Source organism: Gallus gallus, chromosome 5, assembly GCF_016699485.2.
Source record: "Gallus gallus isolate bGalGal1 chromosome 5, bGalGal1.mat.broiler.GRCg7b, whole genome shotgun sequence".
In the NCBI taxonomy this organism is placed as follows: domain Eukaryota; kingdom Metazoa; phylum Chordata; class Aves; order Galliformes; family Phasianidae; genus Gallus; species Gallus gallus.
The window spans coordinates 16081848-16107062 of NC_052536.1; the positions used below are offsets into that span (position 1 = coordinate 16081848).

Genomic DNA, 25215 nt, shown 5'->3' on the forward strand with positions numbered 1-25215 from the left:
ACCTAATTTCCATTTTGAAAATGATTGGAGGAGTTGAAAATACTGAGAATCCAACTGAATTCCATGACCAATTAAAATTTTAAATGTTTGGCTGTTGAGGTGAAGTTAGTAGAATATTATTGTATTCTGTTTGGGTAGGAGGAGGCCAACCTCTAATTTGTAGTTAGAAGTAACAAAAACTTTGGTTTATTAACAGTTATTAACCAATGGTTTGACATAGCGTAGGAATCACCAAGGCTACACTAGTTGCTTGGTTTAAAACTGCTCTTGTAACTTGATTGTGAAGTGTAGATTAGATTGTGAAGTGTAGATAGGTCCTGTAGACCTCAGGAATTTTGAGGTTTCAGTGTCTTTGAGTCAACATGAACTGTTCTGGAAGTTCTATACTTCATCATAGCAATTGACTGCTGGGACATTTGGTCAATAGATGTCTGTATGTGTGCACGTGATGGGTATATATTATCTGTATTGTGTAAAAACACATATATTTGTAGCTCTGATCTAGATGTAAGTGCAGCCAGTGGGAGTATGGAGTGGTAAATGTGAAGGAGATGTCACTTCTGTCTCAATTTTTAGCTGCTCCACAGCCGTGGCAGGGCCCTCCTTTGGGAGGTGAAAAGGAGGTACTTGCTGTGTAATACATAGAGAATCAAAGTCATCCTTCCTTATTAGATAATTTCCCTTCTTGTTTGGAGCTGCAGACAGCTGTTTGAGAGTGTTAGGAAAATTACTGTTTTCGTACTGTTTTCAAACATGGTTTTTCTTCTAGGCAAGAAAAGACTGCCACGTATTTCCCTCAAGTGTGTAGTTAACTCAGCTAGCAGCTGTCATTTCAGAAGTATCTCTGCTGTAAATTGTGTGATGGCTGGAATCAATTGTATCCATAGCACACTGTTAAACTGTAGAATAGTTAATGCACGTGCTGAATTTTTTCTGTTGTGTTCACAAACACACTTTAGCTACACAGGAGTTGGTAGTATTTGGGAGAAGCAGTGTGTTGTTTTGGTATGTAAGTGAAATTCTACCTGCTGAGTGTTTGAAACACTGAGCTGTCACTGGGTTGTCTGCAAGGAGCCTTCCCCTGCAATTCCTGTATCCTACAGCTCAACGGTGGTAAGAACTTACATGATTCCACCTGTGTTTAAGATATGCAGAAACTCTCACAGAAGCACTGCTGTATTATTGCTTTTACTTTGATTTGTGATTGGTAGGTGCGATACAGTGCAGTTGAATCTAGGATTTGTGACAGTAGTTGATATCTGAGCAGTTTAAGAAGTAGCCACTAGAGTGTATTCTCTGTCAATGTTCACTACTACTATTTCTGTCTCAAATTTTGTCAGGGATGTACTTTTGTTTAGCTTTGCTTTGAACAGATGGTAAATTTTCAGTATCAAAGTAAGGACTTCATGAATGCCGGTGTAGTATCTGATTAACGTTCATTGTTTCAGGCAGAAATAAAGTGGAAGCTAATGAAGTGTAGTTAACCAATTGGTATCTCAGTGAGCTGGCAGAAGGACACGCTTAGCATCTTAAAGAAGCCACTTAATGTTAAAAGTCTTGGAAATGTTGCTAAATTCTCATGGTGCTGTCTTTGAAAGATGCTGTTTCTCTCATTGCTTCCCCTGAGCCTGCTCATCTGTTTGGTTTTTGGAAGACAGTTCACTGTTTGCACTGGAAATGCTTTATAGAAGTACTGAGGAGTAAGGCTTGGCTGAGTAATATTGATGGTGCCAAGGACTATGTCTGTGGCTCCTGTCCTTGCATCCAGTGATGAAGTTGCCTACTGTTAGCTGCTGCCTGAGAGTGGGAAAATCCTGTTTTATTGAAATACCCTACTTAACTTAAGATGTTTGATCAGAGGAAAGGTTTTTGGTGCAAAGGAAGTTGTACTCAGTTTGGTACTTGGCAACACAAGCCTTACTACTCTGTGTAGCATTTCTTAGGGTCTCAAAACACTGTGGAAGCTTCAGCTTGATGCCCAATGCACTTGAATTGTAACTGTATTGATGTAAAAATGTGTGAAGTTCCTGATGGAAGCTCTAGGTATGTGCTTTTAACATATTCAGCTGCCAAGTAAAACATCATACTTGAAACAGCTTTCAGCTGAATGCCTGAAGTCCTTTTAGTGTTGTTTCTGTGCTGGTTTAGTCCAGAACTTAAATGAGCAGATCACCTAAATAGTCTTAAAGAGGTGTGTTTTGTAAAGAGATTCAAGACAGGAGACAGTCCCCAAAATTATCCTTGGTGGGGCATATCTGTCTAGGATTTGTGTTCATTTTGTAGACTGAGGACAGCGATGTGTGCATTCAGGAAAGCTGTTTGTCTGCTCCATCAACTGGAAACTATGGAGAAACTTGTTACAGTTACATCCACGAGTTTTGTTTTCATGGAGATCTCAGCTGAGCATTTGGCCTCTGGAGGCACCCACAGTCCGGTTCCTGTTAAACAAAATACACCCTGGTTTTCTTCAGCTGGAGTAGGCAAAAGATGTAAAGGGTTTGGGGGAGGACATTTGTAAGCTTTATTTCCTCTCTGTAGCGATCAGTGAAGAATTTCAGTTACCTGTGGCTCAGGAGAGTGAAGGATTTCATCAGTTCATCAAAGGGCTTGCTTTTGTTACAGATGTTAAGTCAGGTACTAACAATATGGAATGTGATGTCATGATTCATTTAGAGCAGAATCTGTTACAGTATTAACTGGAGGAAAAAGGTCAGGTTTCTTTTTGTCACAAGTGCTATGTAGTACCTTTGATTGCCATAATGTATCAAGTTGGTGTGAACTATCAAAGGAAATACTTAAATGGGAAGTTTGCTCGTCTTGCTCGAGGGGAGCTTTCAGAGACCATGGGAAGCTGACTAAATGTTATGGGAGAAGTACCTGCAACAACTTTGCCATCTCTAATACAATTTTTCTTCCATGTCTGGGAGTTTTTAGTGTTGTCCCATAGTATCTAAAGCACAGTTCTGATTTGGCAGCCTTTTCCATCTGTTGTTGAATCAACGTTGTGATGTTGCTGCTGGTATCAGCTGAAGCTGATAATAGAACCCACCTGACCTTTGGAGCTGATCGTAAATTAGCAGACAGTGAAATTTGGTGAGAGGCACAGCTGGAAGGTGCCTCCTGATTAGTGGGCGTACCTTCTAATTCTCTGCCTCTGTTCATCAGAATGAAGCTTGAAAAAGTATGAAAAGAATTGAGAATTGGTGAGGTATGGGGGAGTGGGTGTTAAAGCAATGGAAAGAATAAAGTTGGTTTTGTAACTTCTGTTTGGAACTGTGACAGGCTGTTAGATTATCATCAGTGCTAACACGTGAGAAAATGATCTTTGGGCTTCCTGGAATTCCTCACTTGCACATTTTATGGTGTTTATTTTTCCTTATTCCAAAGGACCTGGGCTCCTGTTGAAAAGTGATGGAATAATCTCTGGCCGGCACCTGACATGTCGGGGGAGCATCCCTAAAAGAGCTTGCCTGGGAGACAGTTTGGGAAATAACGCAGTAACATGTTTGCAGTAGTATGCCTCTTTTTTTTGTTGTTGCTGTTTTCTGTTGTTAAATTTCTCTTGATATGAGTAACTGAGAAATGCATTGAAGCAACCGAAATGAGCCTTAATCAGTGCAGAGGGATTTCTGTCTGGAATTAGCATTGGTTGGTAGTGGTTACTTGCAAAGATGCTACTTTCACTAAATGGGGCAAGGGGAGGGATTTGATCTACTTATTAGAGGCTTAAGGAAGGAAATATTCTGTGCCTTTAATAACGCACTACTTTAATTACTCCCAGCGAGCCTGTGTGTAGCCCAAATAATCCATCAGCCAATGTTTTTAATAACTTTGTGTAATTTGATTTAAGGTGATGTGAAATCAAGTGCTTTTGACGTCTGCTTGTAAGATCTATTTTCTTCTGAAATTATTAGTGTTTTTTATTCACCCAATCAGTGCATGGGCTCTCAAATGATTGTAATACCGATACTACAATTAAAACTCTCTGTATTTCTTCTTGGATGATTTTTTTTACTCCTGTAAGTTTAAACAGGAAGCCGTGTAAAATCTGGGGGCAGTTATTTATGCTTAAAACTCCTGACAAAATCCTAAGCAAAGTAAGGCAGTATGGAGTGATCAGCACGTAATTAACGCAACAAGGGAATCCTTAAAAGCAATTGAAACATCGCTGTAGTGAGTATACCGAGCTTATTCTGATATTTAAGCTCAGTACTGGGAGTCTTGCTGATGAGGTTTTGCTAAATGCATGGCTTTCTCAGCACTTCAGTGGCTGAGGTGACAAAATTTGGCACCTCCTTGTTTTGAGTAGCTATGATAGGAGTGCAGAATCCATTTAAATGTAAGAAATAAACACCTAATGCTGTCTGAATAGAACAGTTCGTATAGAAGAGACCTTCAGAAGATCTACTCCAACTACCTGACCACTTCAGGGCTAACTGAAGGGTTAAAGAAATGAAAGCATGGTCCAAATGCCTCTTGAACGCTGACAGGCACAGGACATCCACCATCCCTGTTCCGGTGTTTGAACACTCTCACAGTAGTGAATTTGTTCTTAATGTCCATTTTGAACAATATTTCCACAAGGGTGCTATGAGGGATGGTATAAAAGGCCTTATTAAAGTCCAGACTGATGGTCCACCACCTTCCTTTCATCCCCCAAGCGGACCTTAGCATAAAATATAATCAAAGTAGAAAGGCAAGACTCTATGAACACATGTTGACTGTACCTGATCATAGCTTTATTCTTCAACTGACTTTCAGTTGCAACCAGGGTGATCATCTCTGAAGCTTCTGCAGGCATTGAGGGCAGGACAGGGCAGCAGATTGAGATTTCTCTCATGGCCCTTTTTGCAGGTGGGCCTGATGCTGTCTAACTTCCAGTCAGCAGAGATCCCCAAGGCCTTTAGTAAATTGTTGAGAGGGGTCCAGCTATAGCGTTCATTTAACTCTCTCTGGGTGAATGCTGTCAGGTTCTGTGGACTCATGTTGAGCTGATACATTGGTCCCTTGAAATTTCAGTGACCACAGATGGAAAATCACTGCTTCCCTAATTACAGTCTTCTATTTCTGAGGACTGGGCTGCCCAAGATCTATCGTTATTGAAGACTGAAGTCAAAAAAAGGCATTAAATGCCTCTGTTCTTTCCTCAGCCTTCCTTGTTAGATCTGTCTACCCTTTAGTTTATATAAGAACTTATGTAAGAATTAACTAATATAAAAACCTAGTTTATATAAATATTTGCTTTAAATGTTGTAGGTTACCGTTAGAGTTTATATGCCAAAGGCATGGTTTGATTGTTGTAGATAAGTTTGCACCTTCTTTGTGTAAAACTGCAGCTTGTAAAAGTGTTCTTGCTCAAATAGTACTGCTCACCTTCATTCTCTGCAGTAACTCCATGTTCACACAGCTAACACTGTCACTAATTTTCACCATTAATTATTAAACGTTCACACTTGGAAGACAGTTACTAAGGGAGCAAAAAGAGGTTTTTCTTTTCTTTGAGTACTGCTTAAAACCATGCTGCTTCCAGCTGTAGGGTAGAAAAAAGCTGTTCTTACTGATCGCTAGCATGTCTTTCAATCCATCTGCTCAAATTCTGCATTCATACAAGACTAGTTGACTAGCTCTATCTTGCAACTGCTTGCAAGTTGTCTTAGAGAAACCAAATTAACAGGGAGGTGCTCAAAGCCTTTCTATAACGAAAGGTTAAACTGCCCATGCCTATATTAGGCTTCCTTACTGCTTACTTGGGGGCGCCGTCCTTTAAGGCATCTGCTTAAGAGATTTTACTGTCCCTTGTTCTCCCCCTCCTTGTTTCAAGTTTGTGGAGAGGAGGTACAGTGAAACAGTAGGCCTTGCACTGAAGTCAGCTCCAGTGCTTTTGGTGCGTGCTGCCTGCAAGTTAAATGGTTATAATGCTTGTACCTCTGGAGGTATTCTTTTCAGTGACAGAGGTGGCACGCTAGTATGCTAATGCTTTGCCCGTTTTTATTGTCTATCAGATCTAGTCAGTGCTGAGCAGGTAGTTCTGAGTTTGAGAATTGGGGTGTAGATCAGAAACAGAGTGGCAAGAGCAAACGTGTAAGTTAAAACCCCAGGGCTGGCTAACTTTCAGTGTTAAAATACTGGCGATTGCTGAAGGTATAAAACTTGCTAGAGAACATTCGGTCTTCTCTAAGTAGCTCTGTGATGGTCTTTAAGCATCTGCTGCTGTGTATCATTGAAGTTCTAGAACATTTCTATTTGTGCAGATGCCTTTGGGGTTAGAAGCTATGAGGTAGTACTGTCAATTGTTTCTGCTAATAGTGCTTAAATACACGCATGAAACTAATGCTTTGTGTATGTTCTTTTTATCCAGACCAGCATGTTTTGGAAATTTGATCTCCATTCGTCATCCCACATAGATACACTTCTAGAGAGAGAAGATGTAACACTGAAGGAGTTGATGGATGAAGAGGACGTCCTGCAGGAGTGCAAGGCTCAGAATCGCAAACTTATCGAGTTTCTCTTGAAGTCAGAATGCTTGGAAGACTTGGTTTCATTCATTATCGAAGAACCACCTCAAGACATGGATGAAAAAATACGATACAAGTAGGAGAACTTCTAGGGGGTTGAGGGACTGGGGAATGTAGAAAGAGAGGTGACGTACTTCAGTGTTAATTTGGTAGTATATTTGCATTTCTGCATGCTGTTCTTTAGTACAGCGTTGTTAAACTTTGAGCTCATTTTCACGAGGCTCATGGAACTTTTATTTAAGTCATTCTAATGTTTGCATGTTTTCTGAGCAGGAACCCCTCAAACAGGTGCTGCCCAAAAGAAATGCTAAGTAAAATAATCAGAGCTTAGATTGAAAAAGCTTTCATTTCTTTTTATGTGATGAAAGGCAGTTGAGTGAAAATCTGTATTTGCATAATTTAGTTAGCTGCTTAGCCTTGTTATGTTAATGATTAGTAAGCTGTTTTGGGGATGCATTTTAGAAAGTCTGCAGCAATCCTTGGAAGAATATGCTAATCATCTAATTCCTAGTGTTTTCCTTTGCGGAGCTAGAACTGTTAGAACTGAGTATGGCCATGGCTCTTGCTGGTTTGTTGAGAAGGTTCAAACTCAACACTCAATCTAGCAATTTATATAAAGGCACTTCTGCCAATTTTGGCCTCTTTTAGGGCTGCCTGTGCAGAAAGCTGCCCTTAAAATAGAAGGGAAAATTTAATGTGAAATAGAGTACTCTCTTAGTGGCAGCACTTCTCTTTCTGACAAACCAAACCTGTGTTTCTAGCTGACTTGGAAATAGCAGTATCTTATGCTTATAAGCTTTAAATTGCTGGTGCTGTCATAACTATCTTTGGTGTGAGTGGAGGCCAGAAGTGCAGTTCAGGACACTGAGTAATAAAGCTAAGAGGCTGTCAAAGCCAATAGTTTCCTGTATTTGACAGTACTAACTAGTTTTGCAGGCTTTATCAGTCTGTAGGTAGTTTAGTGAGCCTCCACAGTTGGAATAGGTATAGAGATATTAATCCTGAAACGATTGGCTTTGAATTTTTTTAACGTAAGCCTTGTTACTAGAAAGGGGCAAACCCACTGCTCCCTCCCAAGTATCAGTCTGGTGTTACCAGCTTACTTAATTTCTTGGCAGCTAATGTTTTCCTCTTCAAAAAAAAAAAAAAAAAAAAAAAAGAGGAAAAAACTGAAATCTGAATTTTTGAACAGATTAATTTAACAGAAGATTTTAAAATGAAAGTATGCCCTTTCCCCGCTTCCCTGATGCTATCCTGTTGCAGCTGAAGGTTATAGCAGTCTGTTTTCTGAGTGAAGGAACACAGTTTGTAGCTGAATGTACAGTTATGTTACCTTGCAGTAGTTTGCTTTTTTGTAATCAGTGCAGAGCTATCATGCTTGAAAAATTCTTCTTATTAAAAGCCCTATTAGGTTCTGATTGGGTGTGTATTTCTTTGAAGTATGAATGACTGATGGATTATATACACACTTTCCTTTTTTGCAGATATCCAAACATATCCTGCGAGCTGCTTACTTCAGATGTCTCACAGATCAATGATAGGCTGGGAGAAGAAGAATCTTTACTTATGAAACTGTACAGCTTCCTCTTAAATGAATCTCCTCTAAACCCTTTACTCGCCAGTTTCTTCAGCAAGGTGCTAAGTATTCTCATAAGCAGAAAACCAGAACAGGTAAATGCTTAAAAACCATCCAGTTTAACAGCTTTGGATCTGCCTGAGATATCTGGGCATGTGAACTGCCTTTGTGCGAGTGCTTAGTTTTGGCTTATGTCAGTATTTGCATGGTGATGTTAGCGTTAAACTGCTGTGCTGTTGGAGTCGTAGGTAAATGAATACAGTCAGTGGGGAGAGGTCTTGTGTGAAGAACTGTAACAGAAAAGGGTGAGACATTTGAGTCCTCGTTCAGAAACGTAGTACTCATGTGCTCATGCTGCTCTGCACCGTGAACAGTTGGCATGACTGGCTGTGCTACTTGAGAAAGTTAAGTTTGTGACTGTCTGCTCTGCTTTTAATTTAGTAATTTCTGTATTTGCTTAAAAGCATATTAGATTGAAGTTTTGCTGTGTCCCACTTTGCTTCCTGATCCAAGTGTGGAGGAGTCTCATACCAAAAAAGCTAGTCTTGAAAGGAGGCCCAAGATGTTCACATAGATGGGTCTATCTTGTGCCTCTGTTGCTACTCTGTATGTGTGTGCCTTTTATCTTGTCTTATACTACTAGCTTTAAGAGGTGGAAGTGTTTGTTTTGAAGAAGTCATTTGTTATCTCATTTAGTAAGTGAGAGGAACTAAAACTGGTTAGTGTAATTTACCATGTAAAATACAGGTAAGCAACTGTAAGCTTCTTCCTTGTTCATTTCTAGATTGTGGATTTTTTAAAGAAGAAACACGATTTTGTAGACCTCGTTATTAAGCACATAGGGACCTCTGCTATCATGGACTTGCTGCTCAGGCTACTGACTTGCATAGAACCTCCACAGCCCAGGCAAGAAGTGTTGAATGTGAGTAAAACTTGCCACAATTTTTGCCTGACTTCTGAACTGTCAAAAAATACTTTATAACCTGTTTAGACCACTTATACCATTCTTGACCCACGACACCCCGCTAGGCATTTTGGGAAGGGATTATCAGAGGTTGTGGGGTTTTTTGTTTTTATTTTTTATTTTTACATGCTTTCATGAACTCTTAGTTTTGCTTCTGTCCTTTTTCTCTGAAGTGTTGTTAATCCTTGTTTAGAAATACCAACAGCATTACTGAGGGCACTTTTCAGACTACTTTTAGTTCCCTAAATTAAATTCATTCACTTGGACAACATTCTTACCAATGTCCACAAATGCTTTTACAGTGGCTAAATGAAGAGAGGATTATCCAACGGCTTGTAGAAATTGTACATCCATCTCAAGATGAAGACGTAAGTATTGGTCTGATGTTCTTTTTGAGTGCTGTACGGTAGTGTTAGAAATCTTCTAATAGGACTGTTTTCTGTTTGTTTATTTTCAGTAAGGTGATTCCAGTATTTAATAGTGTAGTAGTTTGTGCTTGGGAAGGGCTTGCTTTTTTCCCCTCTTGCTTTAGGATTTGCAGAGTGTATTGGATCCAGGTAAAAGCATAGTGTAAACTAAAAACGTTATTTTGAGTATTCAGCTCTGATGTTCTGCCTTTATAATACTGAAAATACTTTCAAGATCTGAAGCTTTTTGTCTTGTTAAGGTTTAGATATGGCATAGTATAGTTGTCTAAAGTGTTTTGTGGCATACGAGACTGTCAATTTTGCAGCTTATGTTAATGAGGAATTCTACTTCGCTATGTTATTAATCTAATGAGGCTATATTTTTCTGTTCCAGAGACATTCAAATGCATCACAGTCACTCTGTGAAATTATTCGTTTAAGCAGAGATCAGATGTTACAAGTACAGAACAGTTCAGAACCAGATCCCCTGCTGGCAAGTCTAGAGAAGTAAGCTGGTTTGCCCTATTTCTGATATATATATTTTTTTCAGTTAATGAGAGCAGTATTTAACATTTGTATTTTAAAACCTTTAGAGTTGCAAGCTCCACTTTCCTGATGACTTCTCCTGACTGCCTGTTATTATCTGTGTAATTTTAAATAGCTTCACAAGAAAGCACAGCTCACCTGGGTGAATTCCTTGATGGCATCTCTTGCCATTTTGTCCCATTCTTGTACCTTGATTCTGACTAAGGAATGTTAAATTACAATATTTCCTGCTCTGTCAAAGTTAATGCTCTCAGACATGTAGAGGTCAGCTTGATACTGTGCAGAATATACATCAGGAACTTTGGCTTTGATCTGTTACTTTAAGTTAATCTATGTGTTTGATTGTACTTTAGAAGATTTTTGTCTGTCACCTTCTTTGTTTTGCTGGTTCTAGGGTTAGGTTTGTGGCTGTGTGACATGGTAAAGTGGTCTTCTGGTCTGACTGCAAACTATCTTTTTCTATCATATTGATTGTCGGATTTTAAAACCAAACAAGACCAGGAGGAGTAGGGAAATGTTATTGCAGTGGAGATGATGGAGGTGACTGTGATAATAGCACCTAATAGCTTGAAATAATACTTCACTTTATCCTGTTTATTAATTTGACGTGTGCCAACTAACTAATTCTCTATAACAACTGTGTCATAAAGAACTGTTGTGTCTGATGGCGGTGCTTTGTTTTCAGACGAGAAATCATAGAGCAGCTGCTGTCCAATATTTTTCATAAAGAAAAGAATGAATCTGCAATAGTCAGTGCAATCCAAATATTACTGACCTTACTTGAGACAAGACGACAGACGTAAGTGTTTTTATTACTTATGCCTGCTTACTTTAACTCAACTGCTGAAATGCCTTCTGTGTCCTTGACTGAAATGTTTTAGTGCTCCATCACAGCTGAAGTGAAACAGAGCCGAGTGTAATAATGCCAGTATTGATCAGTTCCCCAAATGACTGATTTTTCTGTAGACTTTTTCTTGGAACTTGCCACTTGACAGATCAGACTCATTTCATTTCATCTTTTTTTTCCTAGAAACATGGAATAGAGCACCTATACACAGTGTAGCAATTGGGTATTAACTTCCAAAAAAAAAAAAAAAGTTATTTGGAATTCTATTATAACTTCACCTTGAGAAACTAGTGAACAGAGGTTTGATTGTTTAATAGACAAGTGAAACTCTTCCTCACAGAAGAGGGAATATAGCAGCTGTAATATTCTATAAGTAGCTGAAAACCATGCTGGATGTTTCAAATGTGATAAACCTAGATACCTCAGGTGTAGTGTTTGGAAGAATCTTACTCCATCATAAGTTTGTGCTTGATTTTATATTTGTAACATCATGTTTGCTCTCCTCTTCATTCTGTTCGTCTTCAAAATAGTGGCCTTCAAAGTTGTGCCTTAGAGTTGTTTCAGAACTAATTTTGGTATTAATAATCAGACTTGGCTTGTGTGCTTTAGATTTGAAGGCCATATAGAGATCTGTCCTCCAGGCATGAGCAATTCAACGTATTCTGTCAATAAAAGTGTTTTAGAAGCCATAAAAGCACGACTTTCATCCTTCCATGAACTCCTACTTGAGCCTCCAAAAGTAAGTGAAACATTATGTTGTCAAAGAATTTGAAGTAAGGCTGTCACTACGTGATTGTATTTTAGTTGAGTTTCAAGAACAAAGCCTAGTTTGTCTGACAACTTCCAGGCAAGAGCCCAGGTTCCTTCCCTGCCTCTTGTGACCTCTTCTATTCATATATTTGTCTCTGACCCAATGCTTTTTGCTAATTGATACACTTTTCCAGCTTAAACTCTGTTCAGCTGGCAAGTAGCCTTGAAGATTACTTCCTTCTGAAAGCAAGGAAATAAGATTTTTCTTTCTATTTTTGGCAGTCAGTACTGTTTTCTGCTCCTAAATCCTATCTGAATAGGAAACAAGGGTTCTGGCTGCCTCGGTTGTTTGGAACTTGTGCAGTCCTCGTGTTGGCTGTGCAGAGTTCTTCTAGACTTGTCCAGGACCAAGAGTAGACCAGCCCTACTGCATGTACCACGCACTCTGAACATACTACATGTTTCTTTGTTCAACTGACTTTTATTATTTTTTTTTATAATAAGCAACATATCCATGTCATGCTGTTGCTAAAGATAAATACAACCAGCTGTATGAATACTTTATCTATGGTTGTTTTTGTTTTTTCCCCATACAATTACCACCAGTATTTCAATTGGAGCATGGTTCAGGTCAGGGTGCTACAGCCTGTAGGAGAAATAGACCTGAGAATCAGAGTTAAAATGGCCATCAGGAGTTTTTAAAAGATCAGATAAAAGGAATGAGTTGGGATGGGGATGATGGGAAAAAAGGTAGCGATGAAGACTGCTGTAGCCTAGAAGAGATGAGACCTCAAGCTTTCGAGCGCAGAAGAGTTGAAAAATACAAAGAAATTGTCTTGATTTGAAATAACAATGTGGCAAGGTACAGATCTATGTTGAATTAGAAGCAAGGTATTTGAGTATTTTCCAATGTTTGGAATGCTAAGCATTTATTTAAATCATCTAATGAAGTTATTGAGTCTGCTTTCTTTAAGCACTAGTTAAATGAGCACCTTTTTATATCTGTGCCCTTAAATTTTGTGTTTGGTAAAGACTGGGCTGAATGACCTAACGTGATGTCAGTCGTCTGTTTTGACACAAGGGCGAAGCAATGGTTAGGCAAAAAGTAAAGTTAGTCATTGTGAAAGGCAGTACATTTCTATGTGGCCTGCTTCTCTAAGTATGCTTTGTACTTTAATATAGGAAGAAAGATATCTTCCTAACTTTGCCTTGCTTGTGGCATAGTTTTTACTACTAGACTTTTCTCTTGGAGTAGCCAATACTAGATTCTCTGATTGGCTGATAATTAATTATGTGATAAGAGGTCTGATCTGGCAGCCAGCTAAAACTTCGGTGTAAAAGCTATGGCACATATTGTAAAATGAAGACCTATTAGTGCATGGAAGGAGGTTCTTGCTGATGGAAGTAACTCATTAGGACACCACGGATGCAGCTTGTTTTGTTTATAACATTAGAAGAATGCACCAGGAGAAACTTTTGAAATCATTTTCATGTAAATGAAATCAGGGTTGTTGAGGTATAATGTATGTTTAGAGACTGTCCACCTGGCTGTTTTCAAGTACTATAGTAATGCAGACTGTAGCTGAGTACATGGATTAATGAGTGAGAAGTGTAAGTATTTCCTAATCCTTGTTGTGGAATACATCTGTTCTGATGTTCTGTAGCTACAAAGCTATTTTTAGTGTCTTTGGGTTTATGTGGCTGTTCCCCGTTGCTCCTTGTCTATAGATAGACTTAAAATAAGCTTTAGTCTTCAGGATTGGAAACTGCTTCCCTGCAATTTTTATGCATAATAGAAATGAGCTGTCTGGTTTTTATTTTTCCACTGTTCTTTAATATGAAATTTTAATGATTATGTGCCTGTTTTTAATTTTTTTTTTTTCAGAAAAGTGTCATGAAGACAACGTGGGGTGTATTGGATCCACCTGTGGGGAACACACGTTTAAATGTGATCAGATTAATATCTAGCCTTCTACAGACAAATACAAGCAGCGTGAATCAGGAGCTTATAGAGCTAAACAGTATAGGAGTTATACTGGTAAGAGCTTCATGCTGCTTTACCTTTGTGAATTGCTAATAAGGATTTCTGTGATCTTTATTGATGCAGATTTAATACGGTTTCCAGCTTTTCAACTTGTGTTGTAGCTTCTGTTGCTTTGACAACTTTCAATATCTAATTTCACTGTTAAATGCATTTATTTGAAGTTAGCATTTTCTTTCCTCTGATCACTCCTACGCATCTTACTCTTTGCACCTTCATAAATCTGCATGATTCTGTTGGACTAGTTTTCTTAAGCTTATTTTTTTCATCTCCATGTGCTTGAGTTTTCAGCCGTGTTCAGAGCTTCCCTGCCATTCTTCTTCTTTTACTGAGCTAGTCCCTCAACTTCTCCGTCCCTCTTCTAATGTGTGGAATACTAAATGGTATCTCAGTGCCTTCCCATGAAAGGACAGTTACTCTTGGTAGCTTATTTAGCTTGCAGTTTTGAAATTCCATGTTGCACAAAAAACTTCTAGTGAATGAACTCCCTGCTTTTTGCTAGTATGCCATCTGTACTTCGAGTACTTCCCACCTTGCACTTGGACTGCAGCAGGGAAATTCTTAGGTTGACCAAAGTGTTCCGGCACTGATAGCAGTTAACAAATACCTAGCAAAACATTCTGATACTACAATATAAATTCCAGCATATGATATGAAAGCTTCTGATTCTAAGCAGGTAATTGCAAAATTAAAAAATTAATATTTTTCAGCTCCATATTGATTTAATCTAAAATCTTTCCTTCAACTAAAGTGGCTGTAGTTATGTTGTCTTCTCAGTGTCCTCATCTCTGTTTCTCTGTCCAGCCTGGGTTTGCAGACAGGCATTAATGTGTATAGAAATAGCTAACTTCATTCTAACATGAATTCCCATCATCTAAGTGACTACGTGTGTTGTGAATGTTGGGTTGTTCTTATAAATAGGTTTAGGAAAAAAACACATCTGAATTCAGTGAGTTAGAACATGCTTTTCAGTTGCAGATTTCTTATAAGGAAAAACAGTAGTACCTGCCTTGAATTTCAGTGCTTCGTGGTGTTGTTGCAGCAAACACATATTATAGGAATAGTAATTATTCACATCAGTAGCTTAGATTTAGGTAAGGGTTTCATTAGTTTAGGAGAGCTGTTAGGTTCTTTAGATGTAGCTTGAATGAGAGTTGAATTACATTATTTAACGCTCCTTCCAATCACTGCATGTATTTCCATTACTAATCTTGTTTTCCAGGGACAGCAATCATTTGAGTTTTGTAGTAAGAAATAGTCTAAAATAACTGGACATGAAGTTTGGAAAAAAGAGAAAAGTAAAATCTGATGCTTAAAAGAAGATGTGTGACGATCTAGGAACATAACTAGATGAGCACAATTCATGATCTGTCAACCTCAGTATTTGTCTCATGTAAAGCATTAAATAACCTCAGACTGCATCTGGATTATCTGAGATAGCTTTCTGTAAGAGAAGAATAAAACTAATATGGATGGTAGGTTCAAAGCAGTTAGGTGTAATTTCTTGTGAAGCCTCTCAGTAAGGGCAGAAACGTGGCACTGAAGGATACTGTAGGCACTAAAAGTCTGTGGTGAATTCAAAAAAAGACATTTGTTCGGGGCTAAGAAGGTCATAAATAGCATTACTTTCTCAGGGACTCAGAGCTGCTGCTGGCAGAAAGAATTTAATGGGGAAGTATCATTCCAGCTTTCTTTGTCTGAAAGTGCACTATGAGTTACTCCCAGGCTAACTCTAGCTGAGTATTTATTCTCATCCAGCGTGATAGTCCTTATGCTCTGATAGCAGCAAGCAAAAGTAATAACTTTTCTGTAGATCGCACTTTTGCTTGCACAGTAATAGTTTTCGAAGAACTTGCTTTTGTTGCTGTTGAAATTACTTGCTGGAGTAAGTCTCAAGTCTGACGAGACCCTGGTTTGTATAAACCCTATTGAATTTGTTTTTCAGGACATGTTCTTTAAATATACGTGGAATAACTTTTTGCATACTCAAGTAGAAATCTGTATTGCATTGATTCTTGCAAGTCCTCTTGAGAGCACAGAAAATGGCACAATTACAGATCAGGATTCCACTGGGGACAATCTTTTATTGAAACATGTAAGTTGTGTTTTTGGAAGGAGTTTCTCAAATCTCTCTCCCCCCATGGTATGGTAGCAGTTACTCTTACATAAAACATAGCCCAATTTTATTTACTTCATATAGAATTAAGACTTCTTTGTTCAGTGTTTTCTTAGCATGTCACTACTGGTTGTTAAACCTGAGAGTGTCACAAAGTTTTTGCTGCTTTCAGAGTAAGCATGTGTGTAAAGCTGCAAGAGCTTCCTTTTAATTGAAGTTCCTCTTGTGAAGAATTAAAATTGCTATTTCAATGTCTGTTCACTACTACAGTGCAGCAGCTGCCATCAAAGAGAAGTCAAATTCACGTAGCTTCAGCCTTTCTGGCTGGGATCTGGCTGCTGCTTCTGAGAACTGAAACCCTTAGTCCAAGTATCTGTCCTGAACCTGAAACTCGTTGCCTTGTAAGACATGAGGATTTCTAAAAACCAGCCCTGAAATGCATAATGGTGTTCCACTTAACTTTACAGCTATTAAGTATATTTTGCATTTTATTACACAGCTCTTCCTTAAGTGCCAACTAATAGAACGAATACTTGAAGCATGGGAGATGAATGAGAAGAAACAGTGAGTAACTAGTTTTCTCATTTCCTTCAGCTGTCTATGTACAACTTTAATTGTGAAATGTATGTATGACCAATTCACACTGAGCTGACAACAGATACGTTTCCTTAAAATGTTTTAAAGACAAATACATCTCTTTCCTGAAGTACGCAGTACATTAAATATTTATTTGGAAGTACAGTTGGCTTGGTAGTAAATGTTCTAGAAACAGTTAATATTTGGATGAAAGCTTTCACACGTACTGAATTTTCTCTCAGAATCCTTCTGTTTCTCTTTTAGTAGTGCCTGAAGTTGAGGCCATCTTTTTGGTAGCATTTGAATACTTTTTCCCATTACCACGTAGGAGTAGAACCAAGTCTGTAATTCCCACACTGTGTAAAACATTACAACAGCCTGTTGAGTCTACCCATCTTCAATTACAGAAACACATCATGAAGCTTTAAAGGAATGGGGGGAGAAAAGCACGCTTTTCTCCAGTAAGCAATTGAAAATGAATAAACAGATGACAGCATATTATGTTTTGGGGAGCAACAGACTCATAAGTAGCAAAAGTGAAGATCTTGGCAACGGAATACCTTCTGGAAGTGTGTGATTGTGGAAAGGGTGGAGGTTTCAGATAGCCAACACTGTCTGAAATGGAGCTTGTGTCATGAGGAAAATCTTCCAGTCTTTACCTGAAGTGGTGTAATGGTGCTCTGAAGGCTCCTGTATTTAGCTTGGGAGACTTCTGAACAGGAAACATTAGAGCTAACTTGTGAAAATACTGAGTAAGCTGACTGGGATACTGTTGCTGGTTTGCTCGTGTATTATTTGAGAAACAGTGCTGTTCCCTGAAATACTCCTATTCCTATGTAGTGTGAATCAGAAAATACATGAGTAATGCATCTGACCTAACAATAAGGATGTTGAAATATCTGAAGAGAGTGTTATAAAGGAAAGGGATGCAATTCATAGGGATTGTGGCTTAGTTAGATCAGGCTTTCCCACCTATCTTCTGTTATATATCATCATCATCTTCTGAGGTTATAAGAGAACAACTAACCTAGATTATGAGCAAACATTCTCATTTCTATACATGCAACCTAAAGCTATTCTTTGGTTGGATTTTCTTGATTTTAATGCCTGCCACATGGGAGAGTTCATTACCTATTTGCTGTTGTATGTTTCTGATATTACTGGGAAAGCTGCTGGCATAAACATCGGATTGTGCTTCTGTCTGAAAAAAATTGATTTGCTCTTTGTATCTGTTTTAGTTTCCATGGAAATAAATAGGAAGCATTACTTTCAGAGCGACCTACATAATATCCCAACAGATAATGCACCAGAGTGCTCAATGTATAGGAGAGCTGAAAAATATTCTCAGCAGCAGCGAATATTTTTCTGAATATTACAGATGTGTTGTCAGTTTTGTCTTCATCTTGGTAACACAGCTTATTCTTTTTTTTCCCACACACAAACATTAGAACAGAAATGATTTGTGCAGATGCTCTGTATTTCCTTCTTGGTAGTTGCAGCCCTGTTTGTCTTCTGGGTGTAGTCTAAACACTCGCATTGTAAATTGAGTATTTTTGCGTGCCTCTAGTTTTAGGATACTGCTCTTATGCTTTAAGAACTTGGAGGTTACTTGTCTGTCTTGTGTAACTTCTTAACTCTGGTAGAATATTTTGTAACAAAATATAATATCAGAGTTGCTCAGTGGGTGCAATTACATTTCTTTGGTCTGTTGCAGGGCGGAAGGAGGAAGACGGCATGGCTATATGGGTCATCTGACAAGGATAGCAAACTGTATTGTGCACAGTACGGATAAGGGCCCTAACAGCACGCTAGTCCAACAGCTTATTAAAGGTAATGGTAATGCTCTTCACGTTTCTGCTTGTGACTTCCAGCATCACGTTTTTAGGAAATAGATGAAACTTAAATTAGAAAGCAGATTTTGGATTAAAAAAAAAAAAGAAAATATTTCTGACTTATTCAGCTTAAAACCATTCCTCCTTAAACAGATGCGTAATTCTCTTTCAAACTTATCTGAATGGTATCAAAGCTCTTAGAAGTAAATGTAAAGAGATGCTGGCCTGCCTAGTTAGGACTTCTTTGCTAAATAAAGTAACCCATATGGATTTCGTATTTGTATGTTGTTCACAGTATTTCTGGTTGCTTTGATTTATGAGAGAAAAAGAACAACTAAAAATGCTGACTGTTGATTGAATTACATCATTTTTCTCTTTCCTATCCTAGAGCTTCCAGAGGAGGTCAGAGAGCGGTGGGAAACATTCTGTACAAGCTCTTTAGGAGAAACTAACAAAAGGAATACAGTGGATCTGGTAAGTGGTGTTGGATAACGTGAGGAAATTTCTGCTGTTTGTTTCAGCCCCGTTGTTTTTTCTTTTTTCATCAGTACAGTCAGTCTTTCCTGCTGCCGTGCTACCAAGGTAGCTTGTGTGAAATGAGGTGCTTCCACTCTGCAAATCGTATTGCAGAGCTGGATGGAAGATGTGCAAGAATATGGCACCCCAGGTCATTTGGCTCTTAAATAAGTGTTAGACATCACAGGAGAAAGCACAGAAACAGAGTATACTTCAGGAAAAAAGTTGTCTTCGTTTGTCTGTTGCGTGTGTGTTCTGACTGTGGTATTATATTTGTGGGAGCATAGAAAGGTGTCTGTCTTGTGTGAAGTTTTTACATTTTCTGTGTGTAAACACTGCTTTTGTGTCAACTGATCTCTTGTCAAAAGATAAGTAAGTAAAAAACTCACATAAACCAACTGTGTTTACTTGAGAATCTGTACCTTGGAGTTCTTGGGGTGTGTGGAATAAGGCAGTGTAGTATAGTACTGAGCAAGCTGTCATCTACACGTTTGCTTCAAGTAAATGATCTTCCATAAAGTGTGTCTTAAGGGTCAGCTGTAACTACTATTACTTAGCCTTATTTCTTGTAACTACTGTTACTTTGCCTAATTGCTGTCCCGGCTAAAATTACTTTCGGAGTGCTGTTCTGATAGAAAATAGCTACTTCCAGGAAGAAGTTCAGCCACTGCTACTTAAGGAACAAAATATTCCCGCTGGTTCTGTGTTACGTGATCAAAATCATCCCTTCTTTTTAGGGTAATGGTTCAAACAGTTGTTGCTATGGTAATAACTCCATGTTTGCTTCTGCACGTAGATGTTGATTCGGAATTTTTGAAGGTGAATTTTGGTTAACTGTATTTTTGCAAATACTGTATTCACCTGAGACAGTCGTTTCATTTTCCCGTTTTCCTTATTTTGGAAAGGAAGATCTGTGTATAATCCAGCCTTTTAGTGGCTATTAATTCACATATCTCACAATAAAAATACAAGAATCAAGTTCTTTCTCAGCTGTAGGCTAATGATAGTGAAATATTTTGGAGCCTGTTTTATATATATATAAAATATATATACACATATTTTATATATTTTTAATATAAATTTTCTCAGTATAGCAGCTGGGAAAACTGCAACTAATTCAGTTTCTTGTTTGGATTTGAAATTGTCACACAATAAGCTGATGACTCTATTACTTTGTATAGGTTACTACCTGCCACATTCATTCTTCCAGTGATGATGAGATTGACTTCAAAGAAACTGGCTTCTCCCAGGACTCTTCTTTGCAGCAAGTGAGTTGAACTCTTTCAGCTGCATAAATTGTTCTTATCTTTAAAAAACAGCCAAAAAAAAAAAAAAGCAAAAAGCCAAAAAAAAAAAAACCAAACTGGAAATAATCTTTCTAGATTTCTATTGGTTGTGATAGATTTTCTTTTAACTTACTTAGATGTGTTCTCATGTTCACATTTACTTTATTGAGACCATAGATGTGACTTTTAGCACTCGGCATGGTCTCTCGGTCCTTCAGTTTTTAAACTGAGATGGAGCTGTGTATGCTCATCTCTGCTCATTACACCTAAGCCAGTTCATATGGTAGCTGTCCGGCTGAGCCGAACACAGTTTCTGTGACCTTTGTTCTTACTAGATGTAGAAGGTTGGTCCGGTGAAGTCTATTTGTTTTCTGGAAAATATTAATTGCTCTGAAAGCAGAGTTTGGGGTTCTGTTGGGTCTTGGTCAATAGATTTTTCTTAACGTGTTGACCCTTACTGCAGCTGGGAAAGGGGGAGGATTGGCTATACGTTGTTGCATGCTTTTAGTTTAAGGCAAAATGTCAAGTCCTGCAGTTGTCACAACAGTATAAACAAAGAGCCAAGTACGTACAGTCCTGTGACTGATTGTATCTAGCAGCTGGAATAGTTTTAACTTTGTAGACCCTTGCTACCTGGCAAATGGACGTAACTAAATCTTCCTGAATTAAATTTCTCATGTGCTTGATCACATAATTGCAATCCAGTATATGCTTTTGAGAGCACCTTTGTGGGTGTTTCAAAGATAGCTATTTATCATTTAATTTAAGAAAAAAAATCTGTAAGGAAGTTAAAGGTCCACCAAGACTGAAAGCTTAAATCACAGCTGTGTCAACCTCGAAACTTTAATGCTTTCACAGCATACTAATTGGGGACTCCATATTTAATACGGTGATGGCATTTGGAGTATTTCTGGGATAAGTGATTGTGGAGAACATCAGTGCCATTTTTATGAAGCATGACAGAGTTTTTGTAATAATACTGTTTACAATGTAAATTTCCTTTAACTCTTCCACGGATGGAATAGATGCCCTATACAAAGCACACAACTTGTCTAGATTATTGACCAAAATGATATTTCTTTCCATTCATACTAACAGCTGTCTAGTACCTAGTCTAAGACTGGCTTTGGTACTTTGCACTTGTTCTATACTATTAACAATAATTGCTTATCAAGGTTTGAATTGGGAGTGGTGGCTCAAATTTAGAGAATGAGATTCATTTTTATCTGCTCCATGGGTCTTGTGCGTGTATGGTCTGCTTGAATACCAGCATGATAGGTTGGATGCCATCTGAAGCAGCTCTAGTGAGAAAGTGAGATCTCAAAGCAACTCTGTGCTTCTCATGCACCCCTTAGTAATCTAGGTAGCTGATCTCCAGAAATGCGGGTAGTACTACAGCGAATAACTTGAAGGAAACAATATTTTTTTTAATCTTTTTTCTTAGCTAAATAAACGGTACATTTTAAAGTCGTCTTGTGAGAAAAACAAGATATTAGACAAGATAAGTCACTGATGGGAAATGCATTGAAATTACTTAAAACATTCTTTAATGAGTAAAGGTAACTGGCTACAGCTAGCCTACTCTCTGTAGACCAGTAATTAAAGGGGGGGGTTGGGAGGGTACTCATTGGGAAGTAGGTGCAAAGTGTAAATACTAAGCAACCTATTTACTTTTTACTTGTTTTCTGTCAAATTTAACTTTTGTCTATGCAGAATTACATTTGCATCCAAATTTAGTTTGATGCTGTACTTCTAATAAGTCCCCATTGTTCCCCAAAGGAATGTTTCTTTTCACCCAGACACTTCTAATGGAAATTTCTGATGAGCACTTCAGAACTGGTGTCTCTGATAAAGATGCCTTCCTGACAGCTAAGCCTGGGACGTAAGGTTTCTTGTGCCATTACTATTTCGTGTGCTGCCTTGCTGTGGCTCTAGAAACTCTTCCTTCAGGAAAGCATTGCTCTTCTGTTCTGCACTAGTGTTTTTTAGTTCTGCACTATTGCTTTTTGTCCCTTTTTCAAACATATTTGACTATGGGATGGAGCTGTCCTGTCCTAGGCACACAGGCAGTTGGTAATTGCGTTTTGTATACTGTTGTATACAATTCTGATGTAGTGACCTAAGGAGTTTCATAGTCCCTTCATGTCATAAGGCAAATGTCTTAATTTTCTGTTTATCCTGGTGACTGGCATTAATGGCTGCACCCTGTGTCTTTCACTCATGCAATTGTAACATCCATAATAGTGAAGATACTTTACAAGAAAAGAGTTCTCAGCAACCAGCATGAGGACGAATAATGGATTTACTGGGACAGCCAGTAATTGGTTGTTGACCTACGTAAGACTGATACATTAATTGTGTCGGTATGAAATCCTGAAGTTCTGAAATGCTCTCAGATTTTAAAATCTAAGATCAAAATACAAGAGTTCCTGCTTTGGCCTGGCTTAGTGTGGTAACCCTATGTACCAGTGCCTGCATAAGGGTTTCTCGAACTCACTCTCAGCCTGCTGGTATCTTGCTGTTTGCCTCATCCTTCTCTAGCCATCATTTTTCTTTCCTGCCTTAATTCAAACTGGTTTTTTTTTTTCAGTATTCTCTTGTTTTCTTTCTGTGTTCACATTGTTCTGCTTTACCACCTTCTTCAGAGGTTCTGCCTGTGTGCTGTGACCCCTTAGCTACCTGGGAAGGCAACAAGGGAGTTGATATCAGCCATGTTTCCTGCAGTAACTGGACCTTGGCTGACTTTACGCGCAGAAATAACACTGTTAAAAGTTCCAGGGGAATGAGTACTAATTCAGTTGATAGTCCTGGTACACCCATCTGCTGGCATTTGGCACTGACATCCTTTTGAAAAAAAAGAACACGGTTGTGACACTGCACTGACATGTGGGGATGTTCAATAACCTACTGTGCTATGCTCTTCAGTTTCTTCTAGATGTTGAAGAGACACCATTATGTATGAGTGATACAGCTAGTGATGAGCACAGCTCATGCTTACTGTGTAGCTTAGTATCTCTAGTTAATGTACTTCTCTGGATTTTTTTTGCTTGTATCTTAATATTCATATAAAGAAATACAGATTGTTGTTTTACCTAGTATGTTATGTTGCTCCCCTGCTTCTTGAGGGTGCATTTGGAAGGGTGCTGGTTAACACATGGTTAAACTAGAGATTTAACTTTCTCATGAAGAGCTGCTATTAGACTGGCTTTCAAATCAGTAAATGTAAGGCGCGTAGTTAGTATCACCATTAACACTGCGAGGGTATGGCGTAGCCTTTTCCTGTCTCTTATGTTTAGATTAGAGAGACTTTTATTACTTTGGAGCAAAATGGGCAAATAGGATTTAGAGTATTATTAGAATCATTATATCACTGTCGTTGGTCCTGGGGTTGCCAGGCCTTTTCTGATTATCAGATGCAACAAATGACGTCCAATTTTATTGACCAGTTTGGCTTCAACGATGAGAAGTTTGCTGATCAAGATGACATCGGCAAGTGAGTATATTATTATGCTGGCTTTGACTGTAGTCTCTGGAACTTCCTTTCTTTTTTTAGTAGTGTATTTTGCTGTGATTCTGGTGATGACAAATGCCAGCCTTCATTGATGTGATGCAGTTGGCTATCGGTCCTTTCTTCTAGTACCAAAATGTGTTCGAGCGCTCTTAAAAAGCCACTCTGAGCAGTTTATATGGGAAAGCAACAGCTAATCTTTCACTTGAAGTGTCCTGACTGGGCCAACGTGAAAACATAAAGCTTGTGAGCGAAGAAATAAATTATAGCCCTGCTCTTAAAAACCATGTATGACCAATGAGATGGCTTTACTGGGGGGACACTTCTGCTTGCAGGCGCAGAGAGAGTCATTGACCTCTCTAAATCAGTGTAGCTGAGCGGATGAGTTGCTCTCCTTAGAAGGTTGCCTAGGAAGATGGCAGGAATCATGCCCCATTTCCTGTAGGGGAAAGTAAGGGAGGGCATTATGAATCTACCTTTGTTTCTAAGGATATTGCAATTAAGAGGTAACAACATGTCTTGGTCAGGTTTTATAAACAGCAGAAGTAAATGGAAAAAGACAACAAAACAAAAACTGTGACAAACTTTTCTGGTTGTTTTTTTTTCAATTCAGAGTAAACTGATGCATAATGAGGAAAGAATGGGAGTTCTAATTGAAAACAGTACTGATTTAATTAGAATTCATGGCTTGGGGTGAAAGAAGATGCAGTTAAAATAGAGTAAAAACATTATTTGATGATGGTTTGTAGAAGTGTAAAAAGGCAATAAAATGTAAGATCTTTGCTCTTCTGAAAGACATGATTAGTAACTGATGGCTACCTGGAACTTGCACATGCCTTCCAAGAAGCAGAGCTGCCTTATTATACCACATAATCTGCTGGGAGATGGATGAAGTTTAGATGGATGAGAAAGTAGCTCAGGATACAGTTGAACTTTGCTAGAAGCAAGTGAATTTTGGCAAGGATGGGGGTTGGAACTCCTTTGTAGTGTATGATCTTGGTGGAAGGAAGGTGACTTAGTAAGACCTTGAGGTATGTGGTAGGTACACTGAGTTTAATTCAGTTGTAGATAAACTGCCTTTTACATTAAGATTATGCCTGTTGTGCAAGAATCAATTGCACTTTAAATAACCTGCTTAGTGCAACTTCTAGCTAGGTGGTGATTCCTGGCGTGGGTGGGGGCAGCTCCCGTGGTAGTGCAGCCGCATTTAACGCTTGGTCCTTTAGATTGCTGGTCTTGTACCTGCTTGGTCTGTAATGCAGTGAGGAGTAGAGGAAGAGAATAGCACGTGCTCTGAATTCACTGCCGTATGTGACCAGAGAGTGTATTAACTCTTCTGACAGGTTATCCCTCCTCTTTCTGTGTTCTTGTTTCCCCAGAGATTCAATTTGCCTGGTGTTATTTTTGGTCTAATTAATAATCTGTAATTAGTTTGGTAAAACTGCTGGAAAGTTTGATGTGTGAAGAAGTATGAAGCCTCCAATTTAATGTGCAGCTTGGGGGGGAAAGGTTCAATTCCACTTAGCAATCTGTTACAAGATACAGAGCTATTCAGTATTGTCTTCAGAAAACCCAAGTTGATGTTAGTTTTTCACGTTGCTGCTTCTTGCTAAGAAGGACCTTCTGTAGAGCGGTGAAATCAATTGGCAGATAAAAGACCTCCTAACAAGGGATCTGTGGAGGATTTAGATAGAGATGTATCTTTAAAATACTTCACAACTGAAGAAACCTCGGG

The 25215-nt window shown here is 38.6% G+C and overlaps 1 protein-coding gene across 27 annotated transcripts in view; it reads left to right on the forward strand.

The window, feature by feature from the left end:
* The window catches only part of PPP6R3 (protein phosphatase 6 regulatory subunit 3), a 51659-nt gene that overhangs the window by 11560 nt on the left and 14884 nt on the right, over window positions 1–25215 (forward strand). For 13 of the 27 annotated variants that reach the window (XR_001466615.4, XR_005860040.2, XM_040700873.2 and 10 more), the window contains 15 exons: window positions 3388–3514; window positions 6359–6591; window positions 8000–8186; window positions 8876–9013; window positions 9358–9423; window positions 9857–9969; window positions 10694–10807; window positions 11465–11594; window positions 13491–13643; window positions 15592–15741; window positions 16262–16326; window positions 18053–18168; window positions 18559–18644; window positions 19868–19954; window positions 23368–23465. Coding sequence is in view for 25 of the 27 variants with exons in the window: in XM_040700873.2 (XP_040556807.1) it covers window positions 3503–3514; window positions 6359–6591; window positions 8000–8186; window positions 8876–9013; window positions 9358–9423; window positions 9857–9969; window positions 10694–10807; window positions 11465–11594; window positions 13491–13643; window positions 15592–15741; window positions 16262–16326; window positions 18053–18168; window positions 18559–18644; window positions 19868–19954; window positions 23368–23465 (1748 nt within the window). In the remaining 2 variants the exon portion in view is untranslated. The remainder of the gene's footprint in view (window positions 1–3387; window positions 3515–6358; window positions 6592–7999; window positions 8187–8875; window positions 9014–9357; window positions 9424–9856; window positions 9970–10693; window positions 10808–11464; window positions 11595–13490; window positions 13644–15591; window positions 15742–16261; window positions 16327–18052; window positions 18169–18558; window positions 18645–19867; window positions 19955–23367; window positions 23466–25215) is intronic. The other 14 variants (XM_046941639.1, XM_046941638.1, NM_001397095.1 and 11 more) reach the window with 3 other exon arrangements.